The sequence below is a fragment of the Ictidomys tridecemlineatus genome, chromosome 3, assembly GCF_052094955.1.
Source record: "Ictidomys tridecemlineatus isolate mIctTri1 chromosome 3, mIctTri1.hap1, whole genome shotgun sequence".
In the NCBI taxonomy this organism is placed as follows: domain Eukaryota; kingdom Metazoa; phylum Chordata; class Mammalia; order Rodentia; family Sciuridae; genus Ictidomys; species Ictidomys tridecemlineatus.
This window is the reverse complement of record NC_135479.1, coordinates 55,390,306-55,412,927: the sequence shown is the minus strand read 5'-3', so window position 1 is coordinate 55,412,927 and position 22,622 is coordinate 55,390,306. Positions and strand designations below refer to the sequence as shown.

General features: G+C 41.6%; 1 protein-coding gene across 2 annotated transcripts in view; it reads right to left on the bottom strand.

Annotated features, from left to right (window-relative positions):
- The window catches only part of Dnah9 (dynein axonemal heavy chain 9), a 331,866-nt gene that overhangs the window by 285,955 nt on the left and 23,289 nt on the right, over positions 1–22,622 (bottom strand). For both annotated transcript variants that reach the window (XM_040269453.2, XM_005332884.4), the window contains exons 7-12: positions 15,360–15,527; positions 12,926–13,042; positions 9,655–9,805; positions 6,938–7,052; positions 3,349–3,417; positions 1,704–1,830 (exon numbers count right to left, since the gene is read on the bottom strand). In XM_040269453.2, the coding sequence (XP_040125387.2) occupies positions 1,704–1,830; positions 3,349–3,417; positions 6,938–7,052; positions 9,655–9,805; positions 12,926–13,042; positions 15,360–15,527 (747 nt within the window). The remainder of the gene's footprint in view (positions 1–1,703; positions 1,831–3,348; positions 3,418–6,937; positions 7,053–9,654; positions 9,806–12,925; positions 13,043–15,359; positions 15,528–22,622) is intronic.

The window sequence follows — 22,622 nt, the reverse complement described above, 5'->3', positions numbered from 1 at the left end:
GTAGCAAAGCTATGGCTACCCTAGTGGGATATCAAGGTTGACTACAGTTCTTTAGTTTGTTACGCTGCTGGCTGTCCCTTCTCAATTCCTATTGTAGTTTAGGTATTTGTTTCCTCTTCCCCTTTCCTTTCTTTTCTCCATCCTCTCCCTTCTATTGCTTACAAACACATCCGAAGGCCCCAGACCTGCAATTCATACAGCCTGTTTTCAGCTCTGTCTATAGTGCCGTGATGGTTTAGATATGAGGGATCTCCCAAAAGCTCATACGTGAGAAAATGCAAGAAAGTTTAAAGGTGACATGATTGGATTTTGAAAGCTTTAACCTAATCAGTGTAAATAAAGCTTTAACTTTAATCTTCTGCTAGGGATTAACTGGGTGGTAACTGTAGGCAGGTAGGAGGTGGGTGTGCCTTTGGGGTTCATATTTTGTCACGGTGAGGACAGAACTCCCCCCATCAACCTGTGCTTCTTGGTGGCCATGTCCTGACCTGCTTTCCTCTGCCACATTATTGAACCATGATGTTCTGCCTCACCTCAAGCCCTGAGGAATGGAGCTGACTATCTATAGACTGAAATCTCTGAAATTGTGAGCCCCCAGTATAAACTTTTCTTCCTCTAATGGTCCTTGTCAGTTCTTTTGGTCACAGTGGTGAAAAAGCTGACTAAATCAAGTGCATTACCAGGGAATGTGCCACCAAGGCAGAAGTAGGTGCCTGCTCAGCTCAGGGCTGCATCTATATCTATATGTACACGAGTAATGCACGTCCTGGTTATTATTTTCTCCAGCATTAAGCTTTCTGTGGTTTCTAGTTTCTACGCTCCTAACCATATAGATCAGAGATGCCCAAATTCAGCACTATTGACACTTTGGGGACAAGTAACTCTTGGTTGTGGGGCACCATCCTGAGCATCATAGGAAGTTTAGCGGTATCCCTGGAGTCAGCTCATTAGATGCCATTGACACCCCCTCCAAATCTAACAAACCAAAATGATTTCAAGTGGACAAAATTATCCCAAGCTGTGAACCATTAATCCCATTTTTTCCCCCTAAAGTTACTCTTTAGAAATTTATCATATGTTATCTAATAAAGATAGATTTTTGCATGCTAAGACTCTGGATCCCACCTTTATGTGGGTTCTTTGAGGTGGAAACCAAGTCTTAAAATACAATTGGTGAAGCCTTCAGCATTTAGTCAGAGGCCTCCACATGCTATAAAGTATTCCAAGTAGGGTTTGAATGTTTGGTACCAAACCATCAGTGATATTTTGCAATACATTTATGAGCCACGAAATGTCAACGGTCAGCAATGTCTCAGATGATGTCTCAGACCACATATACAACAGAGGTCCTATTGCTTAGTGATGTCATAGCTGTCTTAGCTTGTATTACTACACCCTGTGATGCACAATGACAAATTTGCCTAGTAATGCATTTCTCAGAAAGTATGTCATAAGCGACTCATGTCCATGTGTCTTATTATGTAAAATTAAAGCAAATATGTTGATCAGCTCTAGAGAAAAACACGAACATTGATGACTTAAGAAACTATTAAACCCTAAGATTCATCCCCCCCTCCAAGAAATCCAGGGTTTCTATTCTTTTGAGCAACTTTTGCATATTTTTATACCTTTTTGCCTTTCATTAGTAGAGTTAAATGAAACTCTCCAGGAACTCAAAAGGAAGTTATTGCCTCTCAGCTGACCTGTGGGTTAAAGTTGACAGTGATCTGCTTCGTCTCCGGGTCACGTTGCAAAAGTGGTCTGGAAAGATTGTACTGTGACTTCTCTGCTACTGTACGACACCAGTCCTCATACAGTCTTGTCTCATATCTGCAATCATCAGAGACAACAGCCACCTCTTACACACCCTCCCAGCTCCCCAGCTTTTGGACATTCTCCAAAACACGAACTGAAGAAATATTAATCACTGATCAGGCTACGCTGGGTCAGTTCCTGCATAAAACTAGTGATTTTGAATGGTGACTCAGCTTCAATCAGAAGAACATACAAAGATTCCACATGCTCTTTTCAGGGGGATACGGGAAGTTATGATTAGTCTCAGTACATGTTGGAAGAAGGTCCAGGTAACATTAGGTTTCACACTAATCTTCGAGCAGCTCATGGACATTCATCATTCCGTCATTATATGTTGACCAAACATCTACTAGGCGTGGGCTTGGGGAATAAACAATGGTAATGAGACCAATCGTGAAGAACACAGATAAACAGATCGCTGTAATATAACATAGTGAGTACAACCCTGGAGAATCGTGCATTGCATCAGGCATCTAATGTCACAGGCAGAGGACTGCAGAGAGAAAAGGAGCACATCAGGGAATGATCAGAGGTGGCACAATGAAGGGGGAGAGAACATTCCTGATAAAAGCAATGCTCGGCTGAAGGGTAGGGGCATGACTGTGTGCTGGGGACAAGGAATAGATTGCGAGTCTGAGGCTGGATATGGTGAGAGGAAGGCAGAGGCCACATCATAGAGGGCTCTCTTCACATCAGGTTAAGGAAATGATGGGAACTACTGGAAGGTCTCTGGCTGAGGGGCAATGTGATGATATTATGGGATTGGGCAACGGTGTGGGCACTAAGGGGCACTCATCTGGAGGCAGGGAGAACTGTTAGTAAGCTGCTGCGTCAGTCCAGGGAAGTTCAGTCTCTTGTGAAGATGCTGAAGGTGGGAACAAAGAGGAGTGGAGATGCTTGAAGCTATTTTGGAGGTAAAGGGGTAGAGTGTGGGTCCCTGGCAGGTGGAGGTGCCACCAATTGATTTGTGTAACACAGTGCTAAGAAAAATCAGGATCAGAATCATAATGTCTATCTTCCTACTTTCCCAAATCAGAAGATGAGACCAGGGGGTGTTTCTAGCCGTTGCACCCGCCAAAGACAGCTTTTAAAGCAAAATCAACTATGAACCTCTATAAAAGTTTCATTTATGCTTTCTCCATAAGAAGGATGCAGGAAGTATTTCTGGGGTTTATTTGCTCTCTGTGCAGCATGAACTATCGCATTCCGCTTAGTGAGCAGTGGCTGTGATATTCCAGGACTCTCCTGGGAGTGCCGTGAGTGGCACCCCACTCTTTCTAGCTCTGCAGGGTTTCTACTCCAAGGAAATCTACACGGGAAAAGTATTTGTGTATAGAATACAGCAGCATTCTCCAGAGACCCTGTGCATTAACCCAGAAATACTGTACTCACATACATTGTAGCTATAACATAAAACAGTGACATTTCAGAGCTTCTAAGGAATCGGTACAAAATTAGAACTAGCAAAAGGCCCTGTGTGGGGGGAGGGTATGCAATTTGCAGAACCATGTGATCCCCAAAGCTGCTGCTTACTTTTCCAGCAATGAGAGCATATCTTCATATTTTTGTATTATTCTCTTCCCTTCAGCAGATTCCATGCAACTGTGGGCACCCAGGAGAAAAAAAAAATGAAACTCAATTAGAAGACAGTGAAGGAATTATCTCAGGAACAAGCTGCATTTCTGCATCTCACAAAGGAGAATCTGTATGGCTTTGGGGGCTGATTCCCTAATACCCCTAAATGAGTTGACATTCTTCTTATTCTTCTTCGACAGCCTCCTCAGGCCACTAGGGGGCAGCTGTACCTGCTAGAACACAGGTGGTCCCACAGGTGGTATGCATGTTTTGACCTTTCCTGCCCAGAACTCTCCAGACCCCTCATCTAGCTGAGTTAGTCATGCAGGAGGTAAATGGGGTCCCTCAAAATTATGAATAAAAGGGAAACTGAGCTATTAAAGAAAAATTCTAGATGCCATAGTTTTCCATATTTAAGAAACGATTAATTTAGCATTGTGTGTATATAAACATATGTAAATAACAATGTTTTATATATAATATTATAATAATATATACAATACAATTATATATAATATATAATAATATATGAAACATCGTTTTATATTTAATATATATTTAATATATAATATATTTAATATGTATAATTATATATAATATACAATATATGATATAGTATATATAATTATATATAGTATAACAATATAATAAAATATATATAATATAATATATAATGATATTTTCCCTTCTCTAAAATCCATCCAGGACACATGATCAGAAACACTGATAATTCTTAATATATTTACATGAGGGTCCTACACACCTCTCATCACTCAAATACATGCACACACAATGCACATATATGTGTGTGTGCACATAGACATACATGCATGTGCACATGTGTGCTCACACGCACTCAAAGATCTCTGCAGAAACACTGAGGCCCACAGAGGAGTGAGCAGAGTCTAACAAGCCACCCTGTTACCCATAACTGCTCCCTCTGCTTTTGACACTTGCTGCAACATGAAACAAAAGTCCAGCTCCTGGGAAGATGGATGAAGTATCTTGAATTTCCTGAAACTGTCACAGTAACTGTTTGGAGGTCTAGGTTTTTTGTTTTCTGTGCTGCTAGCAAAGTGAGGCAGCTTATTGTAATGATTCTTTAAAATTCATTTGCTCTTTAAACTATCACTGGGTTTCTTCATATGATCCCTCACACCCACTGAAGGAGCACTGGGCTCCCAGTCATTTCATGCCCTTTTGTGGTGAATGAGCAGCAAGGAGAAGAAGAAGTGCTCCAGGCCAGGTGGACCGGCTCACATCTTGCTCTCACTTTACAAGCTGCAGGATCTCTGCAGGCCTCCCAATCCCTGGATGTCAATTTTGTATCTGAAAGAAAATGATGCAGAGAGAAATGAGGCTTCTAACATGTGGAATCTGGCAGTGGCTTGATGGGTCTGAGAAGCCACAGGAATCAGTATAGCAAGATTCCCAGTAGCTACCACTTCCCTTCAGGGTGAGAACTCCACAACATTTTTAATAACTAATAAGTCAATACTACAGAGCACAATACACGTTTGAATTCATTTTTAAAGCAAATGGGAATTTTCATGAGACTTGTAGAGGTTGCCATAGTGTGCCACCCACAGCCCCTCTTGGAACCAGGCAGTCTGACCATTCCCTAAATTTCCCCAACCCCAGACTCCTATAGCCAGGTGTGTTGGCTGCAGAGGATGCACAACTACCTCCTATTGGAGAATAGCTTCTGCCAAAGATAGACACCTTGTTCAAGGTCAAGCCCTCCCCAGGAAACCTCACATCCAAGGACTAGCTGATGTAGGGGTGCAACAGCCAGACCGTTCTGAGGAACTGGTCCTCCCTGAAGGATCTTTTGAAGCCTTATTTGCAACTACACAGCAGTTCACATTCTCCCTCTGCTCAATCTCTTTTCTCTTACTGCCTCACAGCTGCTATTTCTGAGAGCATCTTTGTCAGTAACTATACATGCTTGCTTTCTCAGAGACAGACCAATGACAACTTTGCTGTCCATATTCCAGGAAGCAGCCCAAACATCCCTCCCCACCACATTCACTCCCCTCCACTTTAAGGGACATGTCTGAAAAGCATGAAGGATTAGCTGTGCTCTACTCCTGGCCAAACCAGAGACCCCTGGGAAGAGCTCTGGGCTAGAAGCACTGAAGACCCAGACGGATCTTTCAGTCGTCTCCTTGGCTGTCTCTAAGAACTTAGGTGAGTCACCTCATTTCTTTCTGCCTGTTTTCTTTATCTGCAGAATAAAGAGCTCGCCTAGACTGGAGCAGATGCTCCAAATGGCCACACACTGGGCAGACCTCGCCCACAGGCGTGCTTTGTTAGATCTGTGCAGAGTTTGGGGAGAAATAGAATCCTTAATCATTTTAAAGTTCTATATTCAACACTAAAGATTTCCAGTTTTGCTGGGCATGGTGGTGCATGCCTGTAATCCCAGCAGCTTGGGAGGCTGAGGCAGCCAGCTTTAGGAACTTAGGGAGGCCCTAAGCCACTTAGTGAGACCCTGTCTCAAAAATTAAAAAATAAAATAAAATAAAATAAAATGCTGGGGATGTGGCTCAGTGGTTAAGCACCATTGGATTCAATCCCTGGTACCAAAAAAAAAAAAAAAAAAAAAAAAGAAAGAAAGAAAGTCAGCTTCTATCCAACACTGAAGAATATGGGGGCTGCTTTTCGAGATGGTGATACTCAAATGGAGTGATGGCAGCCCCCTGAGGGCCCCATCCCACTCTCCCATACCCTCTGCCTCACTAGTTATTATGCCTCTCGGTTGCAGAAGGTCTTTACTCTCGCTACCTGAGGGTCTCACAGTTCATCCTAACTTCCAAAAGCCTGTGATGCCCTACAGCCAGTTCTAGTTCCTTTGCTTCTGTTGTGCTTGCCAAAGACAAGTGCTTTCAACACAGCCGGGTCTTTTAGAAAGAGGGATCAGAGAAAGACTTCCTGTACCTAGGGAGCATCCTAAGCATGATGTCTCAACTAGCTATTCTCACTCCCTCCTAGTGGCCTCTAAGTATCTCAGTTTCTAGACTCAGCCACAAAACAGGCCCACGGTTTTGCATCCGGGTTACCAACAGAAGCACATCAGGAACTTGCTGAAGAAGCAGATTCACAGTCCAGGCCAGGCTCATATTCAGCAGGTAACAGGTGTGCCCCAGGGTGTTCTGTTCAACAAGGTACTCACACTACAGTTTAGAAAGCACTGGCTTCATCTTCAGTAGCCTCAGCTGCAGAGTCATTGAGTCACAGAAAGGGAGAGATGTGCAAGACCTCCACAGAGCTTGAAATCCCTGCCTTATTTTCCTCTAGAAATGAATGTCACAGAGCAAAGCCTGCTAGACTGTGGTCAGTTAAGCCTCACTCAATATCAAGGGACCAGGAACTCAATTCAAATGTATGATTATTTTTACTTTTTGGCTATAGGTACCTAGACCATCGTTGGAAATGGAAAGAAATAAAGATGGTTTTCATGCCTTAGGCAAGTGAGCTGCATTTCTACACTCAAAAAATGCACCACAGCAGGAACAAACCTGACATTCAGGAATGAGATACTCACCGATGCGTGATGCGTTTGAAGTTGCCAAAGGGACCCTGGATACGTTGCCTCAGCTCCTGTGCCCAGCAGAGGCCCCCGGCCACAGCAGGCATGTTCTTGTGCACCGGGGAGAACCCTGGGGACATGGCACAGCCAGACTGAAGTAAGGCTACAGTCCCCTGTAGTTCCCTCCACCCTGCGGATACTTCCTGCCAGTTACTTCAATATTGCTGCATTTACCTCCACACTAAGGTCACCTAAGCTCACACTAAGGAGTTCCTGCAAGCTCACTCGGTTCTGTTAAAGAGGAAATAAAAGCAACCCTGGAAAAAATATAAGAGCATCAGAGGACATGGGTTCCCTGCTGAGCCATTCTGATTTAATTGGTCTGGGTGCTTGGTCATAGGTAATTTTTTTAGAAGCTCTGAAGATAATTCTACCTATAGAATTTGGTAGAGATAATCTCTTTACCAACAGGGTGGAGAGATACTGCTTTGAACAGACAACTCTCTCTGGGCCTCAGTTTTCTCATCTATAAAATGAGAATAATATCTTCCCTGTTTAATGAACTTGGAAAGTTTCCAGGAGAATTCAACAAGGTTAAGAATGAAACAAGTCATGTGAATCATAAAGCATCTGAGCAGGGTCGGTGCAGCCTAGACACTCTTACTTTAGTTCATGTGGTTTGTACAATTTACCTATAACTACTTGTTAAGATCTACCAAATGTGAGATTTTATTTAAAAAAAAATAAACAAACACAGTTTTCAACTTTCCTGGTAAAATGAGAAGATTGGCAACAATCCAATGTCAATTCTAACTAGAAATGGGATCCTAAGAGTGGACACTTTCTTTACCACTCCCTAATGTCTCACACTCAATCCAGGGTCATTATTTTCACTTCCTGTGAGTCTTCATGATCAGAAAAATTCAAAGATGACCCCAGTGACCCTCATCCTTGCATTATCCTCTCCTCTTTAAGTGTGGATAGAAACTGTGGCCATGATAAGATGCCATCCCATGACCATATTACATTATGGAGCAGAAGGAAGAGGATCTTGGGTGGACCTCACCTTATCAGGCAAATTGGTAACAACAGAGCTCTGGCAAGAGGTAGAAGAGGATGTCAGAGATTGGCAGCATGGGAGGGTTCAGTGTGCCATGGCTGGCTTGAAGATGAAGGTAGCTATCTAGTAAGAAATGTGGGTGGCTTCTAGTTTGGGGGAGAAGCTTCTGTTGGCAGCCAACAAGGTAGAGGAGACCTCAGACCTACAGTCACAAGAAACTGGATTCTACCAACAGGAATAACTTGGATAATAACTTTATTCCTCTGAGAACCTCCAGATGATACCTAAGCCTGGCCATAGTCCTCAATGTCAGCCTCATGACGTAGAGCCGAGATCCCAGATACACCATACTGGACCCCTGTCCTTCAGGAACTGTGGGCTGAAGGATGGGTGCTGTTTAAAGCTAATAACAGTTGTGCATTTTTCCCACACAGAAACAGAAAACCCATATGGCTCCTGAAGAGTTTGAGTTCTCACACTCTGTTCTTGACTATAAGAAGTGAGGAGAGTTGTCCTACATGAAGCTGGACCAACCAACTGTCTGAGAATGATTTCTTCAGTGAAGGCCATTCTTAGTGACTTCACTCTGAAACCTGTTTCTTAATCAAAATGGTCCTGGTTTTTAGCTACTTATAAACCTTAAACAAATTCCCATTGCCCACATAATAAGGTCTTTCAGATTCCTTAACGTGGGACTCAGAGCACTTCACATTGGGACTGCAAACTCCATGATTGAACTGCTCTCTCTCTCTGCATATTTTGTTTGGTTATAGGCAGTACTGGCTGATCATCTTCCACATTGCCTCATGTCTTTTCTTTGAAGCCCTTTGCCTCTTCCCCCTTGCTCCCAATCCCCCAAAATTTTAGGGCTCAGCTCCATACCCTTCTCCCATAAGTTCACCTGGGAATCTCTCAGCCACAATTCACCTTGTTTTGTCCTTATCAGTCAGGTGGAACATTATTCAGACCCTATGAACAAATGCCTTTCACTATTCATTATTTAATTAAATAGTTGATTATTCTTGATCATAAAATAACTAAGAATAAAATAACCATAAAATAGTTATGATTTTATCCCTTAAACCAGACTTGCCATTACACAGAGTGCCTGCAAACAAATCTTGCAACGACTCAAGAAATGTTTGTAAAGCTGAAACAAACTCACTCTGTTTGACTTTCAAACAAATACAATAGGGCATTGAACTGTAATAAGAATGGAGACATCGCATCTCTGCAAGGTAACGAGCTGCCCTTTGTCAGGCTCCTGCGGGTTCCTCCCACCAGAAGCATGGTTGCCATGGCAGTGGAAGGGATAAGAAACTTTTCTGTGGCATGTATCATCTATTGTGAATGGCGGTATGCTGAAGATTAATCAGTGTGGCAACAGTGATCAGGGGTCCACTCGCATGTGATGCCAAGGTCACTATAACCTTCAAGATTTCACCGCTCTAGCTCAGCCTGCCCGTCTCAGCCCTAGACACAGGAAACCTACAGTGCACTGAACCCTGCTGTCACTCAAGATGGTCTGGAATTTCACGCAAAAGGGTCATGTTTGCCCTTCTTGGACAGTGTCATAGACCCATATATAGACATTTAACAAATATGAGGGGGATGCATTGAACCTTCCCAGTAACTGAACTTCCCTATCAAAACCCCTTGGTAACAAACATACCAAGTTCTGCCTCTTCCTGGATGTGCTGACTGTAGATGGTCCTCACCGCATCCAGCTCTTCACTGAACATTCCCATGAGGACGAGGTATTTATCTGATACATCCCGCGCTACCAGTGGTCTGTCCAGGAGGTTTCCTGCTATGTCTAGCAGCTGAAGAAGAAAAGGTCACGCATGAAACATTTCCAAGCTTCCATAAATCTTGCTTCTTGGTTTTTCCTTCCTATGTCTATTAATGCAAGAGGGTTGCACAATCGATGCAGAATCAGAGCAGTAATTATTAGTATGAGATTATTCCTACTGTTTCCCCTTTTCCTTTGCTTCTAAAATAGACGGACTCCGGTTTCTTGGGCTACCTACCAGACTCTCTTGTCTCATAAAAAATTGGAACAAAAGGAAAACTAAGGATGCTAGGAAGGTTAAATTGATCTAAAGGTCGAGGTTTTTAAAAAGGTTAACTAATAACCTAAAACAGAAGAGAGGTGATCGTGGAAAAGAAAAGAAATGAGCTAAGCAGGTTGGGTTTGGAGAGAATTTGTAGAGCTGAAAAGTGAGAGTGAGAGCTGGAAAAACATTGCAGAGAAGAGTTGCACTGAGAAAGGAGGTAATAGTTAAGGATAATTTGAAGATGTATTAAAACAGCCTCAACCCTCTGGTGCTTCCTGAAGCAGCAGAATCAAGAAGTAAAATGCATTTAATTACCTCTTGGTTCCTGGCTTGCATTTCTTTGACTGTGATGCTGCTCTGAGGCCAGACCATGCAGGATATCAGGTATATTTACGACATACCAATACACCGCTTCTAAACTTGCCTTCCAGTATAGTCTCCCATCTCTATGGGTTCTTCAAGTCAGAGGTTGACCAGGGACAGGCAGTGGGTGATAAAACCTGGCCTTTGACCTCGGTATGTGGTACATTTCAAAAAAGGCGTTTTGTTTTTCTAAAATCAACTAAAGTTGAGAATACATGTGTCCACAGTTTAAAATATTTATTCTCTGACTCTGTGCAGAAAAATGTTTGCTAACCCTTGCTTTTAAGAGACACAGTGTCAAGGTTATATCCACGTATCTATCCTGGAAGCTGGGTAGACCCCATTTGTCTGAGACCTCATGCTCGTTCTATTGCCACCTTATTTCACATTGGGACATTCTCATCAATTTTTTCTTTACTGCCTTTTGAAGTCTAGAGCAAGAGAGAGAGTGAGCTCCAGGAGGTGACTGGCATGAATCAGAGAGGGTTTTGGATCTCCAGGACATGTCATAGGGAATGATCATGACATGCAGAGAAGAGCCCATATAGATGCAGAGTTCAGTCCTAGATCAGATTGGGGTGGGGTCAGTCCTGGGTCAGATATGTCTCAGGTCAGACAACTCAAAGGCCCTTTAATGATTCCAGTGTACTCTGAGGAGTTGATAAAGGTATCAAAGCTTTCCATTGAAGGATTAAAAACAGCTTTTCCTCAACAAAAATCACCTAGATCCCTGGTAGAAAGTAGCTGCTTCTTGAAGGAGGTATAAGAGAGGGGGTCTCCACTGAGTCCTGTGGCTCAAATCTCCTATTGGTAACGTGTAGACCTGTCAGCTGAGGAAGCCCTGCAGCCAGCCTACACTGTTTGACTCCTTGTCTTTAGCCTGGATGTACCTTGGCTGGCCATGACCTCTAAGGTACATCAGTGGTTGGATGATTATGTGGCAGTAACAGGGTTAACAGAAGTCAGAGGATCTCTCTGGTCAGCCCCTATTCCCAGAACCCTGAAAAAGCACTTATTTTCATGAAGTTATATCCATTGGAACTTTTGCTTTGGCTGTAGGAGGAGAGAAGGGTTTTGACTTCTTGTTGGTGAGTTGGCCAACAAGGGAGAATCAAAGCATGTGAAAGGGCCCTTGGGAACCACCTTGGTTGGCCTCACTTTCTATGGGCAGCTGAGCAGAGTCATGGCCAGAAGATAAAGAATCTGCTTTGATGAGAGTCTTTTGAGGCTCCATATAAACAGTGCTGCTTTAGGAACAATATTGGGAAGAGCTCCCTCTTCTTCTACCCAGACTCGTCAATAAAATTTTAAGGATTAGAATTTGTAGAACCCAGAGAGATATGTTTTGGCCTGCATGTACGTATTTTTATGGTGGGAACCATCTAACTAACAGTGGGAAGACTTCTTCAAACGCCTTCCTGGACAGATGAAGTTCCCCAGGGGTATTATAGACATAGAGTAGAGACGCACAATGATTTCATAGAGCCACTTGAGAATACATGGAAGGGCTCTATTGAAGATTTCTTGAAAGCTCTTGTTTAGAGAAATTCATATGAGTGGAATGGGCATTCTCAGTGCATGAATAGAGTTATGGTTTCAAAATTAGTTCAAGTGCTTGAAGAGGGACTCCTGGAAATTTTATTCAGTGAGTTATGAAAGATAAAGTGATTATTAAAGTTTACACACACACACACACACACACACACACACAGGCTAGTAAGACCTGGACTATTTGGGTTACTTAATATTCCAAAATAGCACAGATTCATCCAGACAAGGTTTAAACTCTCTTACAATTGTCTCACTGATCATTGAGTCTCTATTTGGACATTTTCAGTGACCAGAAAGTAAACTACTTTTCAATGAAGTCCATTCCACCTGAAAGTTTTGAAGGATATCTCTGTCTTCTATTGAACCATCCTTTGCCTCTCTGTAACTTCCTCCTGACTCTAAAAGCCTCTTCAGGGTTTACGTTAGATCTGTCACATGGTAATCACATCTTTCAGTCTCACAACTCCACATGCTCAGATGTGCAGCTATTAATGTCCTCACTCTCCTCAACCTTTTCCTCCGTACTCTCTGGGCCACCCGATCTGGACTAGATAGGGTGAGAGCACAGGTCTTATTCTGGTGACTGATGCTGGTCCTGTGATCTGTTACAGGATCATAGGTAAGTGGTTTGCTCTAGTTTGGTAGCACTGGCTAAACAGCCATGGTATTGCAGAGCCATGGTTTCAAATGTGACCATAGTAGACTTTCTCACTTTTACTGTAGAAGGTGTTAAAGTGTGGCGCGGAAGAGGGCATTGCAGAAGAAACTCTTTTAAAAGGTGTTTTCTAGTGTCATGTTTTCAGAGAAGCATAAGTCATCAGTCCTTGCCATAGGACGTTTACATCCCTATCTACCAGACAGAGAAGAAGATTTTTAGGAGCAAAATAGTTGGGATACTATCCTTACTGTCCTCTGGTAAAGATCGGGGGAGTTTGGAGCCCGGGGATGGCTTCTGTCCCCACTTGTACAAACCTTAAAGGCATGCTCCAAGCCGGGTGTGTCATTGAAAGCTTGAATAAAGATGGTTCCCAATCTTCGGTCAAGATCTTCTACTCTCTGGTTAAATTCAGAGATGTCATTTTCAAATTCCTGAGGAGAGAAAAGTATATGTAAGAAAAACACCACTTTCTGAACACCGGTCCCACTATGGTCTTTACCATTAACCTTTGTGCTTGAATCAGCCAGGCCAAAGGTTTATTTTATTTTTATTCCCTAGAATTCATTGTGCTGTGACTTGGGATACTATCCTTACCATCCTCTGGTAAAGGATGGTCCATGTAGAGAGTTACCCTGTTATTGAAGCATTTTACCTACACACGCTGGGCAAAATGGCAAAGGGAATCAAATGTGAGGTCGGGACCTTTATCCCTCTTTCTGTGCCCATCTCTTCCACATCCTGGAGCCCCTTCTCTCACCCACAACATGAGCTCATGCAACCCCACAATACATCACAACAGCAACATCCCAGCAATGGGGGCTATTCCAACATTACTGCCTATGGTCTTTTCTTCCCCAAGTCAAAACCCCATTTTTTTTGTGTGTAACCAAGTTAATCTAGCCATTAGAAAAAAAAGTAGGTAAGCTAACTAAATGAATATATACTATTTCCTTTAAGTAGAACCTAATTGATTGAGACAGCAACTAGCCATTGTTGTGGAGGTTGCTAAATTTAGCAAATAAAAACACTCAGCACCCAGTTGAATTTGAATTTCAAATCAACAATGAATTTTTTTAAAAAAATCTAAGTATAATCCAATTACTTTGTTGTGTCTGGCAACCCTCTTCTTAGAGTACAGCAACTTTCAGGAAAAATTTTGTTGGTTCAAAACTCTAATTTGTGCAATGACTGCTTGTAATGGTTGAAAAATAGTAACACATATTTTAAAAAGTAGGAAAATATAGTATAGTTCTACTTTCTAAACCCAACCATGTTGACATGATGATATGTTTCCTTACAATCTTTTTTACCTGTTTCTGGGAGTTTTAAAATTTTATTTTATAGTTGCAAACACATGGTATTTACCCTGCTTTGAATTCCCTCATTCATTCATATTATCTCTCTCTCTCTCTCTCTCTCTCTCTCTCTCTCTCTCTCTCTCTCTCTCTCAGAATAATGGATTTTTTTTAAAGTGGCATCTCTTGGGTCTGGATAACCAATATCTCTTGTCTGAAGTTATTCAGAGTAGACTACTATCCTAATTTCTCTTTCCTTTTACTTCCCATTCTCTTGAAATTTCTTATCCATTGACTTTGTCTTTCTTTTTAGGAAATTCCATTCCCTATTTCCATACTGGCTCCTTTTTTGTTTTGCTCTTGGGCTTTAGAACCCATAGGTCTTCGTTTTTCAGAGCTACAGGTGGGATACCAGCTCTTGGTCTCACTCCTGGGAAACACATCCCTGGCTTTTCTTTATCCTCAGTGGGTGACAGTTTCACTTATTCTTCCCCAAGTCACTGATAAACTTCTGTCCAGGTATGTCTGAACTTTTTTTTTAATTGATTTTTTAAAAAATAAATGACAGTGGAATGCATTCCAATTCTTATTACACATATAGAGCACAATTTTTCATATCTCTGGTTGAAATATAAAGTATATTGATACCAATTTGTGTCTTCATCCATGTACTTTGGATAATGTTCACTTAGCAGTTTCTGCTTCAAGCTTAAAACCTCTCCCCACCCATACTTTTATTGAGATATAATAGGCAAATTAAAAATTGTACATGTAAGGTATAGAACTTGATGCTTTGGTATGTTACACACCTTAAAATAAACACAACCAAGCTTTAGCATATCGATCACCTCATATAGTCGCAGAGTTGTCATTTTCTTCTGTGTGTGTATGTATGCAGAGTGGAGGGTAAGTACCCTTGAGATCTGCTCAGAAAATTTTAGGTACACAGTAGATGATTGTTAACTATCATTACTTTGTACATTAGATGTTTAGAAATCATTCATCTCTCATAACTGAAACATAGTATCCTTTGACTAGCACTTTCTTCCTATGGCCAGTAGTGACCTCTGTTCTCTGTTTCTGAGTTTGACTGTTTTAGATTCCACCATGAGTGAGATCATGCAGTATTGGTTTATTTTATTTAGTTTGAAGCCACCTGGTGACCACAGCTTCCATTGTCATTTCCACACCCAGCTAGCTTAGTCTGGAGCAGTGAATGGTGGAGAAAGGCACTTTCTGATCTTTCTCCTAGCACAAACAATAATTAGGATCTCTTTAATAACGCAGGAATAATAATAATTTCTCCAGATACAAGCAGTAACAGAGAAAACCACTAGAACACAGAGGCAAATAAAATGCATAGGAAAAAAATGAAAGTAAATGCCAGGACCTTATGGGCTAAAGGCATCTGAGACAGCGACAAAGCTTGCAGGTTAGCTCCTCTGAGCCCTACCATGTTCGAGGGGTCCAAGAAGTCATAGGAGCACTCTGAGAAGACCTGGTACATCTCTTGAAATTCCTCGTACATTTGCTGGACCTGCTGACCTAAGGAATTCCCTCTGATGCCGCTAAACTCAAGCTTTCCCAGTTTGTGGAAATCCATGGCAGTCTTCAGAAGATCCTATGGGAACAATTCACAAATGAGTTAAAGTCATCATCATGATCATCATCCTCACGACCATGGATAGGGAGAGCTGGAAATGATATGGGGGTGGGTGGTGGTTGCTTAGGAAAATGCGATGCCTGATTAGTTTTGTAACCTTATTATTAGATTGGGTGGGTAAAAATAACTCCTAGTTAAACTCGTTTACAATCCAAAAAAGAAAGTGGAGATAGATAAGATTCACAGACACCAAGATAAATAATGGAATGCATGCTTCAACTTTTCTCTTTGTGCTCTAGAATGAATTATAAAACATAATAATCACACAACCACTTCTTGATTGATGGATTTGCCACCAATTTTTATTTTCATTTAAAAAGTCGATTTTGAATGGCTGTTATCTCCTTCTAGAATGACAGTTGTTTAAGGGGATATGGACGGGAAGGCAGACCCTCCAAATGGTTCAAAGGTCACATACACAGGGTAACATCAGCCTTCTTAGCAATGCCCTCTGCCAAGCAAAAAAAAAAATCTCTTGAAGAGCATCTTTGCCCAGCATCTGCAGCACACTGTGCCATGGCACCATAGGGAACAAAAGTCACTCACTCGTCTTTTGTGTTTTGGGTTTCTTTGTCTTTTACAGGATAATAGTAATATATTAGGGCATGGTTGTGAGAACTAAACCAGTTATTGCAGCTCTAGGATTTAGGCCATGGGTGGCACACCATATATGTTACTGTCACTATTGCTAAAATGGGAGCATCCCCAGCTATTCTCAGAATGAAATGACAGGTGGGTAACACAACCCAGAAGCTTCAGGGAGAGGTCCCTCCCAAGTCCATAAAAAGTTACTCTGCTGGTACAAAAGCCTCCTGAGCATGTCTAAAAGCACAGGTTGAATTCATCCCTCGTGAGTACCTGTCTAAAATCACAAAACCTCCAAACTGAGATACCTCTGCTGGCAGGACTTCCCATCTATGCACAGGAAGGAGGAAGGTTAAGGTCACCTTTGTGTCGTTTGGGTAAACATTTTGTGTAGACCCCTGGGAGGGGGTCCTGTACCTTGAGGAGGTTGGAAGGGCAGGAACAGAGTATGCTAAGACACCGATGCTGGACAATACAGTAGGTCCTGGTAGCAGTCTGGAAAATCCCCACAGCCAGTGGCTATGGTACGATTGACCAAAGGAGCTGCTTAGCTCCTTTCTCTCTCTGGGACACCAAGTCCAACAGCAGTGACAGAGTCACTGGAAGTGAGGAGAAGTGGCTGATTTCCCCCCACACACTTTTTCCAGGGGATTACCATGAAGCCTTAGGCAGACATCAAGTACTCCACATTTTTGCTTAGCTATGTTGGGGATGGTCATCATCAAACAGCTAGAAAGGGCTGAGGGAGTGGTAGTGTATGGGAAGGTCAGAGAGAAGGGAGAAGGATACTGCCCAAGGAAGAGAAGATGTACATTAGAACTGGGCTCTTGCTAACCTTGATAGAGGATGGAGTAGTTGCTATTTTAAAATATTAGAAGGAAACATGGGGAAGCACTTCAACACATTGGTATGGGCTACATTTTTTTTTTTTTTGGATAAGACTCTCAAGACACAGAAAACAAAAGCCAAAATGGAAAATGGATTATATCAAAGTAAGAAGTTTCTACATGGCAAAGGATACAATCAACAGAGAGACATAAGGGGAGAAAATGTTTGCAAACTTGTTCATCTGACAAAGCATTCATATCCAGAATATACAATATGTATAATATATTTTCTTATATGATGTATATAACAAAACCTCAAATGATGAAATAATAAATTGGATAAAGAGTATTTCTTCTCAAAAGCAGAAATTCAAGTGACCGATGCATTTATGAAAAAAAAATGCTCAATTTCATCAGGTATCAGGGGACTGAGAGTCAAAACCACAATGAGATATCATCTCACCCCCGTTAGAATGGCTGTTATCCAAAAGACACACAAAAAAATAAATGCTGGTGGGGATGTGGAGAAAGAAAACGCTCATGCACCATTGAATATAAATTAGCATAGCAGCCATACAGAACAGTATGGACGTTTCTCATACAAATGAAAAAAAAAAAAGAAGATCTATCACATTATGCAGCTATTCCACTTCTGGGTATCTACCCAAAGGAAATGATATCAGCATATCAAAAAGACACCTGCATGCCCATGTTTGTTGCTGCATTATGCCATTCACAATAGCTGAAATATGGAAGCAGCGGAGATGTCCATCAATGGATGAATAGATAAAGAAAATGTGGTATAAAAATTTAAAAAAACGATATCTTATAATTTGCAGGAAAAAAATAGAACTGGAGGACATTTTGTTAAGTGATATGAGTCAGATGCAGAGAGACAGGAATGCCATGTTCTCTCCCACATGTGGATATCCAAAAAAAGTTGGTCATAATGTACAATAGTGATTACTAGAGGCTGGGAAGGATGTGGGGAGGGGGAAGTAGGAGTCAGATTAAGGGTACCCACACAGAAGTCGATATAAATAGTAAGTTCTAGTATTCTACAGCACAGTTGTGGTAACTATAATTCAAAATTATCTATCATAGGTTATGAGTAAGCAGAAGAGAAGAACTCAAAGGCTCCACACAGAAAGCAATGGTAATAAGACGGAAACATTCATTACCTGATTTGTTCGGTACATATTGTATAATGTATTGCAATATTACACTGTTCCCCATAGATGTGTATAATTATCATGAGTAAATAAAAAATTATTTAAAATGTTTAAAGAGAAGGAAGCGTTAACTATCCTGACTAGATCATTACATACTGTATATGTGTACTAAATTATGACACTGCTTCCCATAATTTTGTATGGTAGAAATAATAAAAATACCTAAAAAAAATATGTTCAACTTTATGTAGTGGGAAGAAAACTGAAGTGAATTTTATTTGAATGAAATTGACATCGACAGGCATCAAATCTCTCAAAAGGGGCTTAGTTGTCATTGGTTTTACAGGAGAAAATTGTACTCATTCTTCACAATTGCATAAATTTGTCAATTTCAGTTTTTAGGAAATACTATCTGACCCTCTTAAAAGATACATCCATTTTGATATGTTTGGTTACATCAGAAAACAAGATGAGAATTTTGTCATACTATGATGAACACTTGAAACATGGTCTTGGATGGTCAGTAAACGGTGTTTCATGTCTCATCTAACAGGTAAATTGTAGATATTAGAGAGATTCTACCTTTAGAGAATGTCTAGTTTCTGAAAACAATGTTTTCCTAACTTAACAAGCATGGGGGGGGGGATGACCCATTTATTTAGGGCTCAATTAAAGGTCTTAGGGCTTTTCTTATTCTCCCCCTTTCTACCATTCCCAGAATTCTCTGTCCCTTTCTCTGATTTTATAAATTTTTTACTCATGATGGTAGTAAATATATGAAATTCGTTACACTATACCCAGGACGAAAACATCATCCTTGGGAGAGAAAAAGTGGCACTGTAGATAAAGCCTGGGATCCGGGGGCCAAAAAATCTTATCACACTGTGGTGTTTTAATATAATTGCTTAATGTTATATTACACAATTTGCTTATTTTCTATCCATGTTTCTAAGTAGGTTGTAAATGTCCCAAAAGGGGTCCCGGTATCACCAGTGCCTGGAAGAGTCCTGGATGCTGAACAAACATTTGCTGAATGAACGGGTGCCTCCCCATGGTGCTCTGACAGAGCGGCACCCATCCAGAAGACTGCTGAAAGGGTGACAAAGCACCAAGGAACCAGGGCCTCTGAAGAGCGGTTGGTGAAAACAAGGAAAGTGAGATTGGAGGAGAGAAACACAAGGCCAGGCCTTTGGATGTCAAAAGGGCCCTTGACTAGTTCAAAGAAACTTCTGCGGACCCACTTTCATTCAACAGTTGAATGAAAGCCGAGGAGCAAAGGAGACAAAGAAGTAGATCTTTGAACCCATGAGATTTCTGATATGTGATGGTTTTAACCTACGGAAAAAAAAAAAAAGATGACAATTTCCCGTAGCTTCATTTAATCAAAAGGAACCATCTAGAGCCTAAACATGCCCAACCTTAGAATGAGTTGATGAGAGAAGGAGCAAGCTCCCATCACTGGATGGGCTCTAGCAGAATTTGACAGTGGTGTATTGTAGAAAACATTTCTGAGGCAGGTGGGAAATTGCCTCACCAGTGTAGACACAGATTTATCATACTGATCCTGGCTAACCCTTTGATTCTTCAATGACTTAGATGTGAACTTTTCCCCCCACAGGTTATTTAAAAGTTCTTAAAAAAAATGGGTAAAGGGCAAATTTAAGCCCAGAAGAGGTTTTAAATATTATTTTAACATATCCACTTTTACTCATGACGGTAGTTAATACATGAAAGTCATTCCACTATACTCAGGATGAAAACATCGTCCTTGGGAGAGAACAAGTGGCATTGTAGATAACTCTTGAGTTCGCACCACTCTGTTTCTGCCATTTACTAGCGATGTGGCTTCAAGGGAGACACTTGACTTTTCTACAGCTCGCTTTCTTTTCTTGTCAGTGGGGACAATAATATTCAACCTGCCATGGGGTTCCCAAGTTACATGGAAAGTATCTTTTATGGGACTGCAATAAATGGTAGCCATTATACTTAATTATGATCTTCCCGATGTCAATAGGAGAGGTTGGTAGATATTAGATGCATAACATATTATAAAGGGTGGCATTTTGTCGCTCCTTTCAAAATAGACACCCTTAAGAGCTCTGGGATTCCGGGTGGCTCACTGGACTGATTGGGTCCTATTCCTACGAAAAACAGCACAATATTTAACGGTGGTGGCAAGTGGAGGGTGACTGGGAGGGTTCAATTCGTGCTCTGGCCCATGAAGTGAAGAATCGACATCAGGTATAATGGCAGGCTCCACCAACAGCAATCCTATTCCCGAAGGAGAGGTCACGCCGCCCGTCTTAAAAGAAATGTCTTCAGAATTCATTAAGGGAGAGCACAAAGCAGACATTCACAGATGAAAATCTCCAAAGGTCATTTGGAAAAAAAGAAGACTGTTTTCTTTACCTCTCGACTGCCACCGACCTTAGGCGGCTAATGGTCTCATCTGCGACCACGTGTACAAGCTGGGCTAAAAGGGAAGCCAGTCCAATTAGGCTGGGAATGAAAGGAGGCTGAGGAGTGGTTGGAGATGGAGGAAAGAGCAAAAGGAAATGTGGTGTGTATTAGGTCAGCTTATTACCTATCTCCCTGCTAATCACTTTGCATAGAGCCTCAGCAGGAAATCATTTAGTCTCCAAGTGAAACACAGCTTTAGAGCAATTTTATAATGAAAGAAGTGAGAGTTCTCTCCAAGCTGCTTACTGCATTGTTTGCAGGGAAGAGGCTGCAGGCAGAAACATAAACAGGGGATCTGCAGAATCTACAATATTATGGCACAAAAATGAACCCTGTGTGTGTGTGTGTGTGTGTGTGTGTGTGTGTGTGTGTGTGTGTGTGAGAGAGAGAGTGTGCACGCATGCGGGTGCCTGCCGGAGCTTCCGTGAGAAGCTAGATCATGGAAGAAACCCAGAGGCAACCGAAATGTCTCTTTTTCTTCAATTTTTTTTGACCGTTGATTCAAATGGCAAAATTTTTAAATACTTCTGGGATCTCCTTCGGAAGTCGTAAAATCGAAGAAGGCTGTTTCGTGGAATGGGAATCATAATTTTACCTGAATGACCTATTTAGGTAAGAAGACCTGGAAATCATAAAAATAGGGTGCACAAAGAGCAGAATGTATAAGGATAGAATGAAACTATGAAGCTAGTTTGAGATCTTCCAAATGGGAGGGAAGAAAGGGAAATAGACCTTTATAACTCCCTGGAAGATATCAAAAGTTTGGTGAAAAGACCACATGCCCTAGCTGGGGTACATATTGTAGATAAATCACTCTGAGCCATGCAATAGCGGAAGAGTTAACTTACATATCGTATTTAATTGTGCTCGTTTGTTAAAGTAAGGGCATTGAGAACTAACTCTTATGATGACTGCAAGGATACAGACTGTGAAAGGAGAGAGGCTCTTGAAATATACAACTTCTTCATTTTCCTGTTCTTTCTAACCTCCAGGAGAGTGAGCTGTCTAGGTGATTAGTTATCAAGACAGGAATGAGGAAGAGATTGGCATCCTGAGAATGCAATTAGTCCACATACCGCAGACCTGTTGGAAACTGTTCAGCAATATAACACCCTTCCTTTGAAGCAGCACCTTCTGGCCCCATCCACCTTCATTTACTGAGCACCCAGAAGGGAAGAGTGGACCCACACATCAAAAATTCTCTTAAGGAAAAAAAAAAAAAAACAACCAAAAAAGTTAAAAGCATCACAAATCAGAGGAAAAAAGTGGGCGAAAAATGGAGATGAAAAATCAGCCTTTCACAGTATAACCTCGTGGTTTGAGCATGCACAGAGCCGGGCTCTAACAACATTGATGTCATTTCTTCATTTGGCTCCATGTATTTATTACTTGCAGTCACCTTCATCTCTGTAGTCATCCATTGTATTAGAACAGAAGACGAAGATGACTAAATTCATGCTAATTCTTGCTGGAGAGAAGCAGATTAATCCCATTTCAAACAGGCATCGATCACAGTGATACACAGAATGTTAACTAAAGGGCTACATGAAATATGCCAGGAGACAATCGATCGATCGTCCCCTGTCCTGCTGCACTGAGCTGAGGGACTGAGAAGGGAGGAGGAGGGAGGAGGGAGGAGGAAGGAGGAGGGAGGAGGGAGGAGGGAGGAGGAGGCCTACAAAGGGCAAGGGGGATGAGTCTCTGCCAATGTGTGGGAGAAGAAAAATAGAGGAAATGGTGGCGCTGTGCCCACGAGCAAAAAAGTAAACTTCAGAGAGAGAGCATGGTGGCTTTCAATTCCTTTAATTAAACTGGGGCAACTGCTTTTTTATGCATGTGTGCCCTTGATTCAGAAAAAAAAAAAAAGCAGCCTGAGAGTGAGCTATTGTGAGGGTAATGATTCCAGCGAAGCTGGTGGCGTCTGCTTATGTTTACTGAATATACCCAGTAGATTAGGTGCCCTAATGTTAGAATAGCTGTCTATATGCAAAGTCACATCATTAGCATGT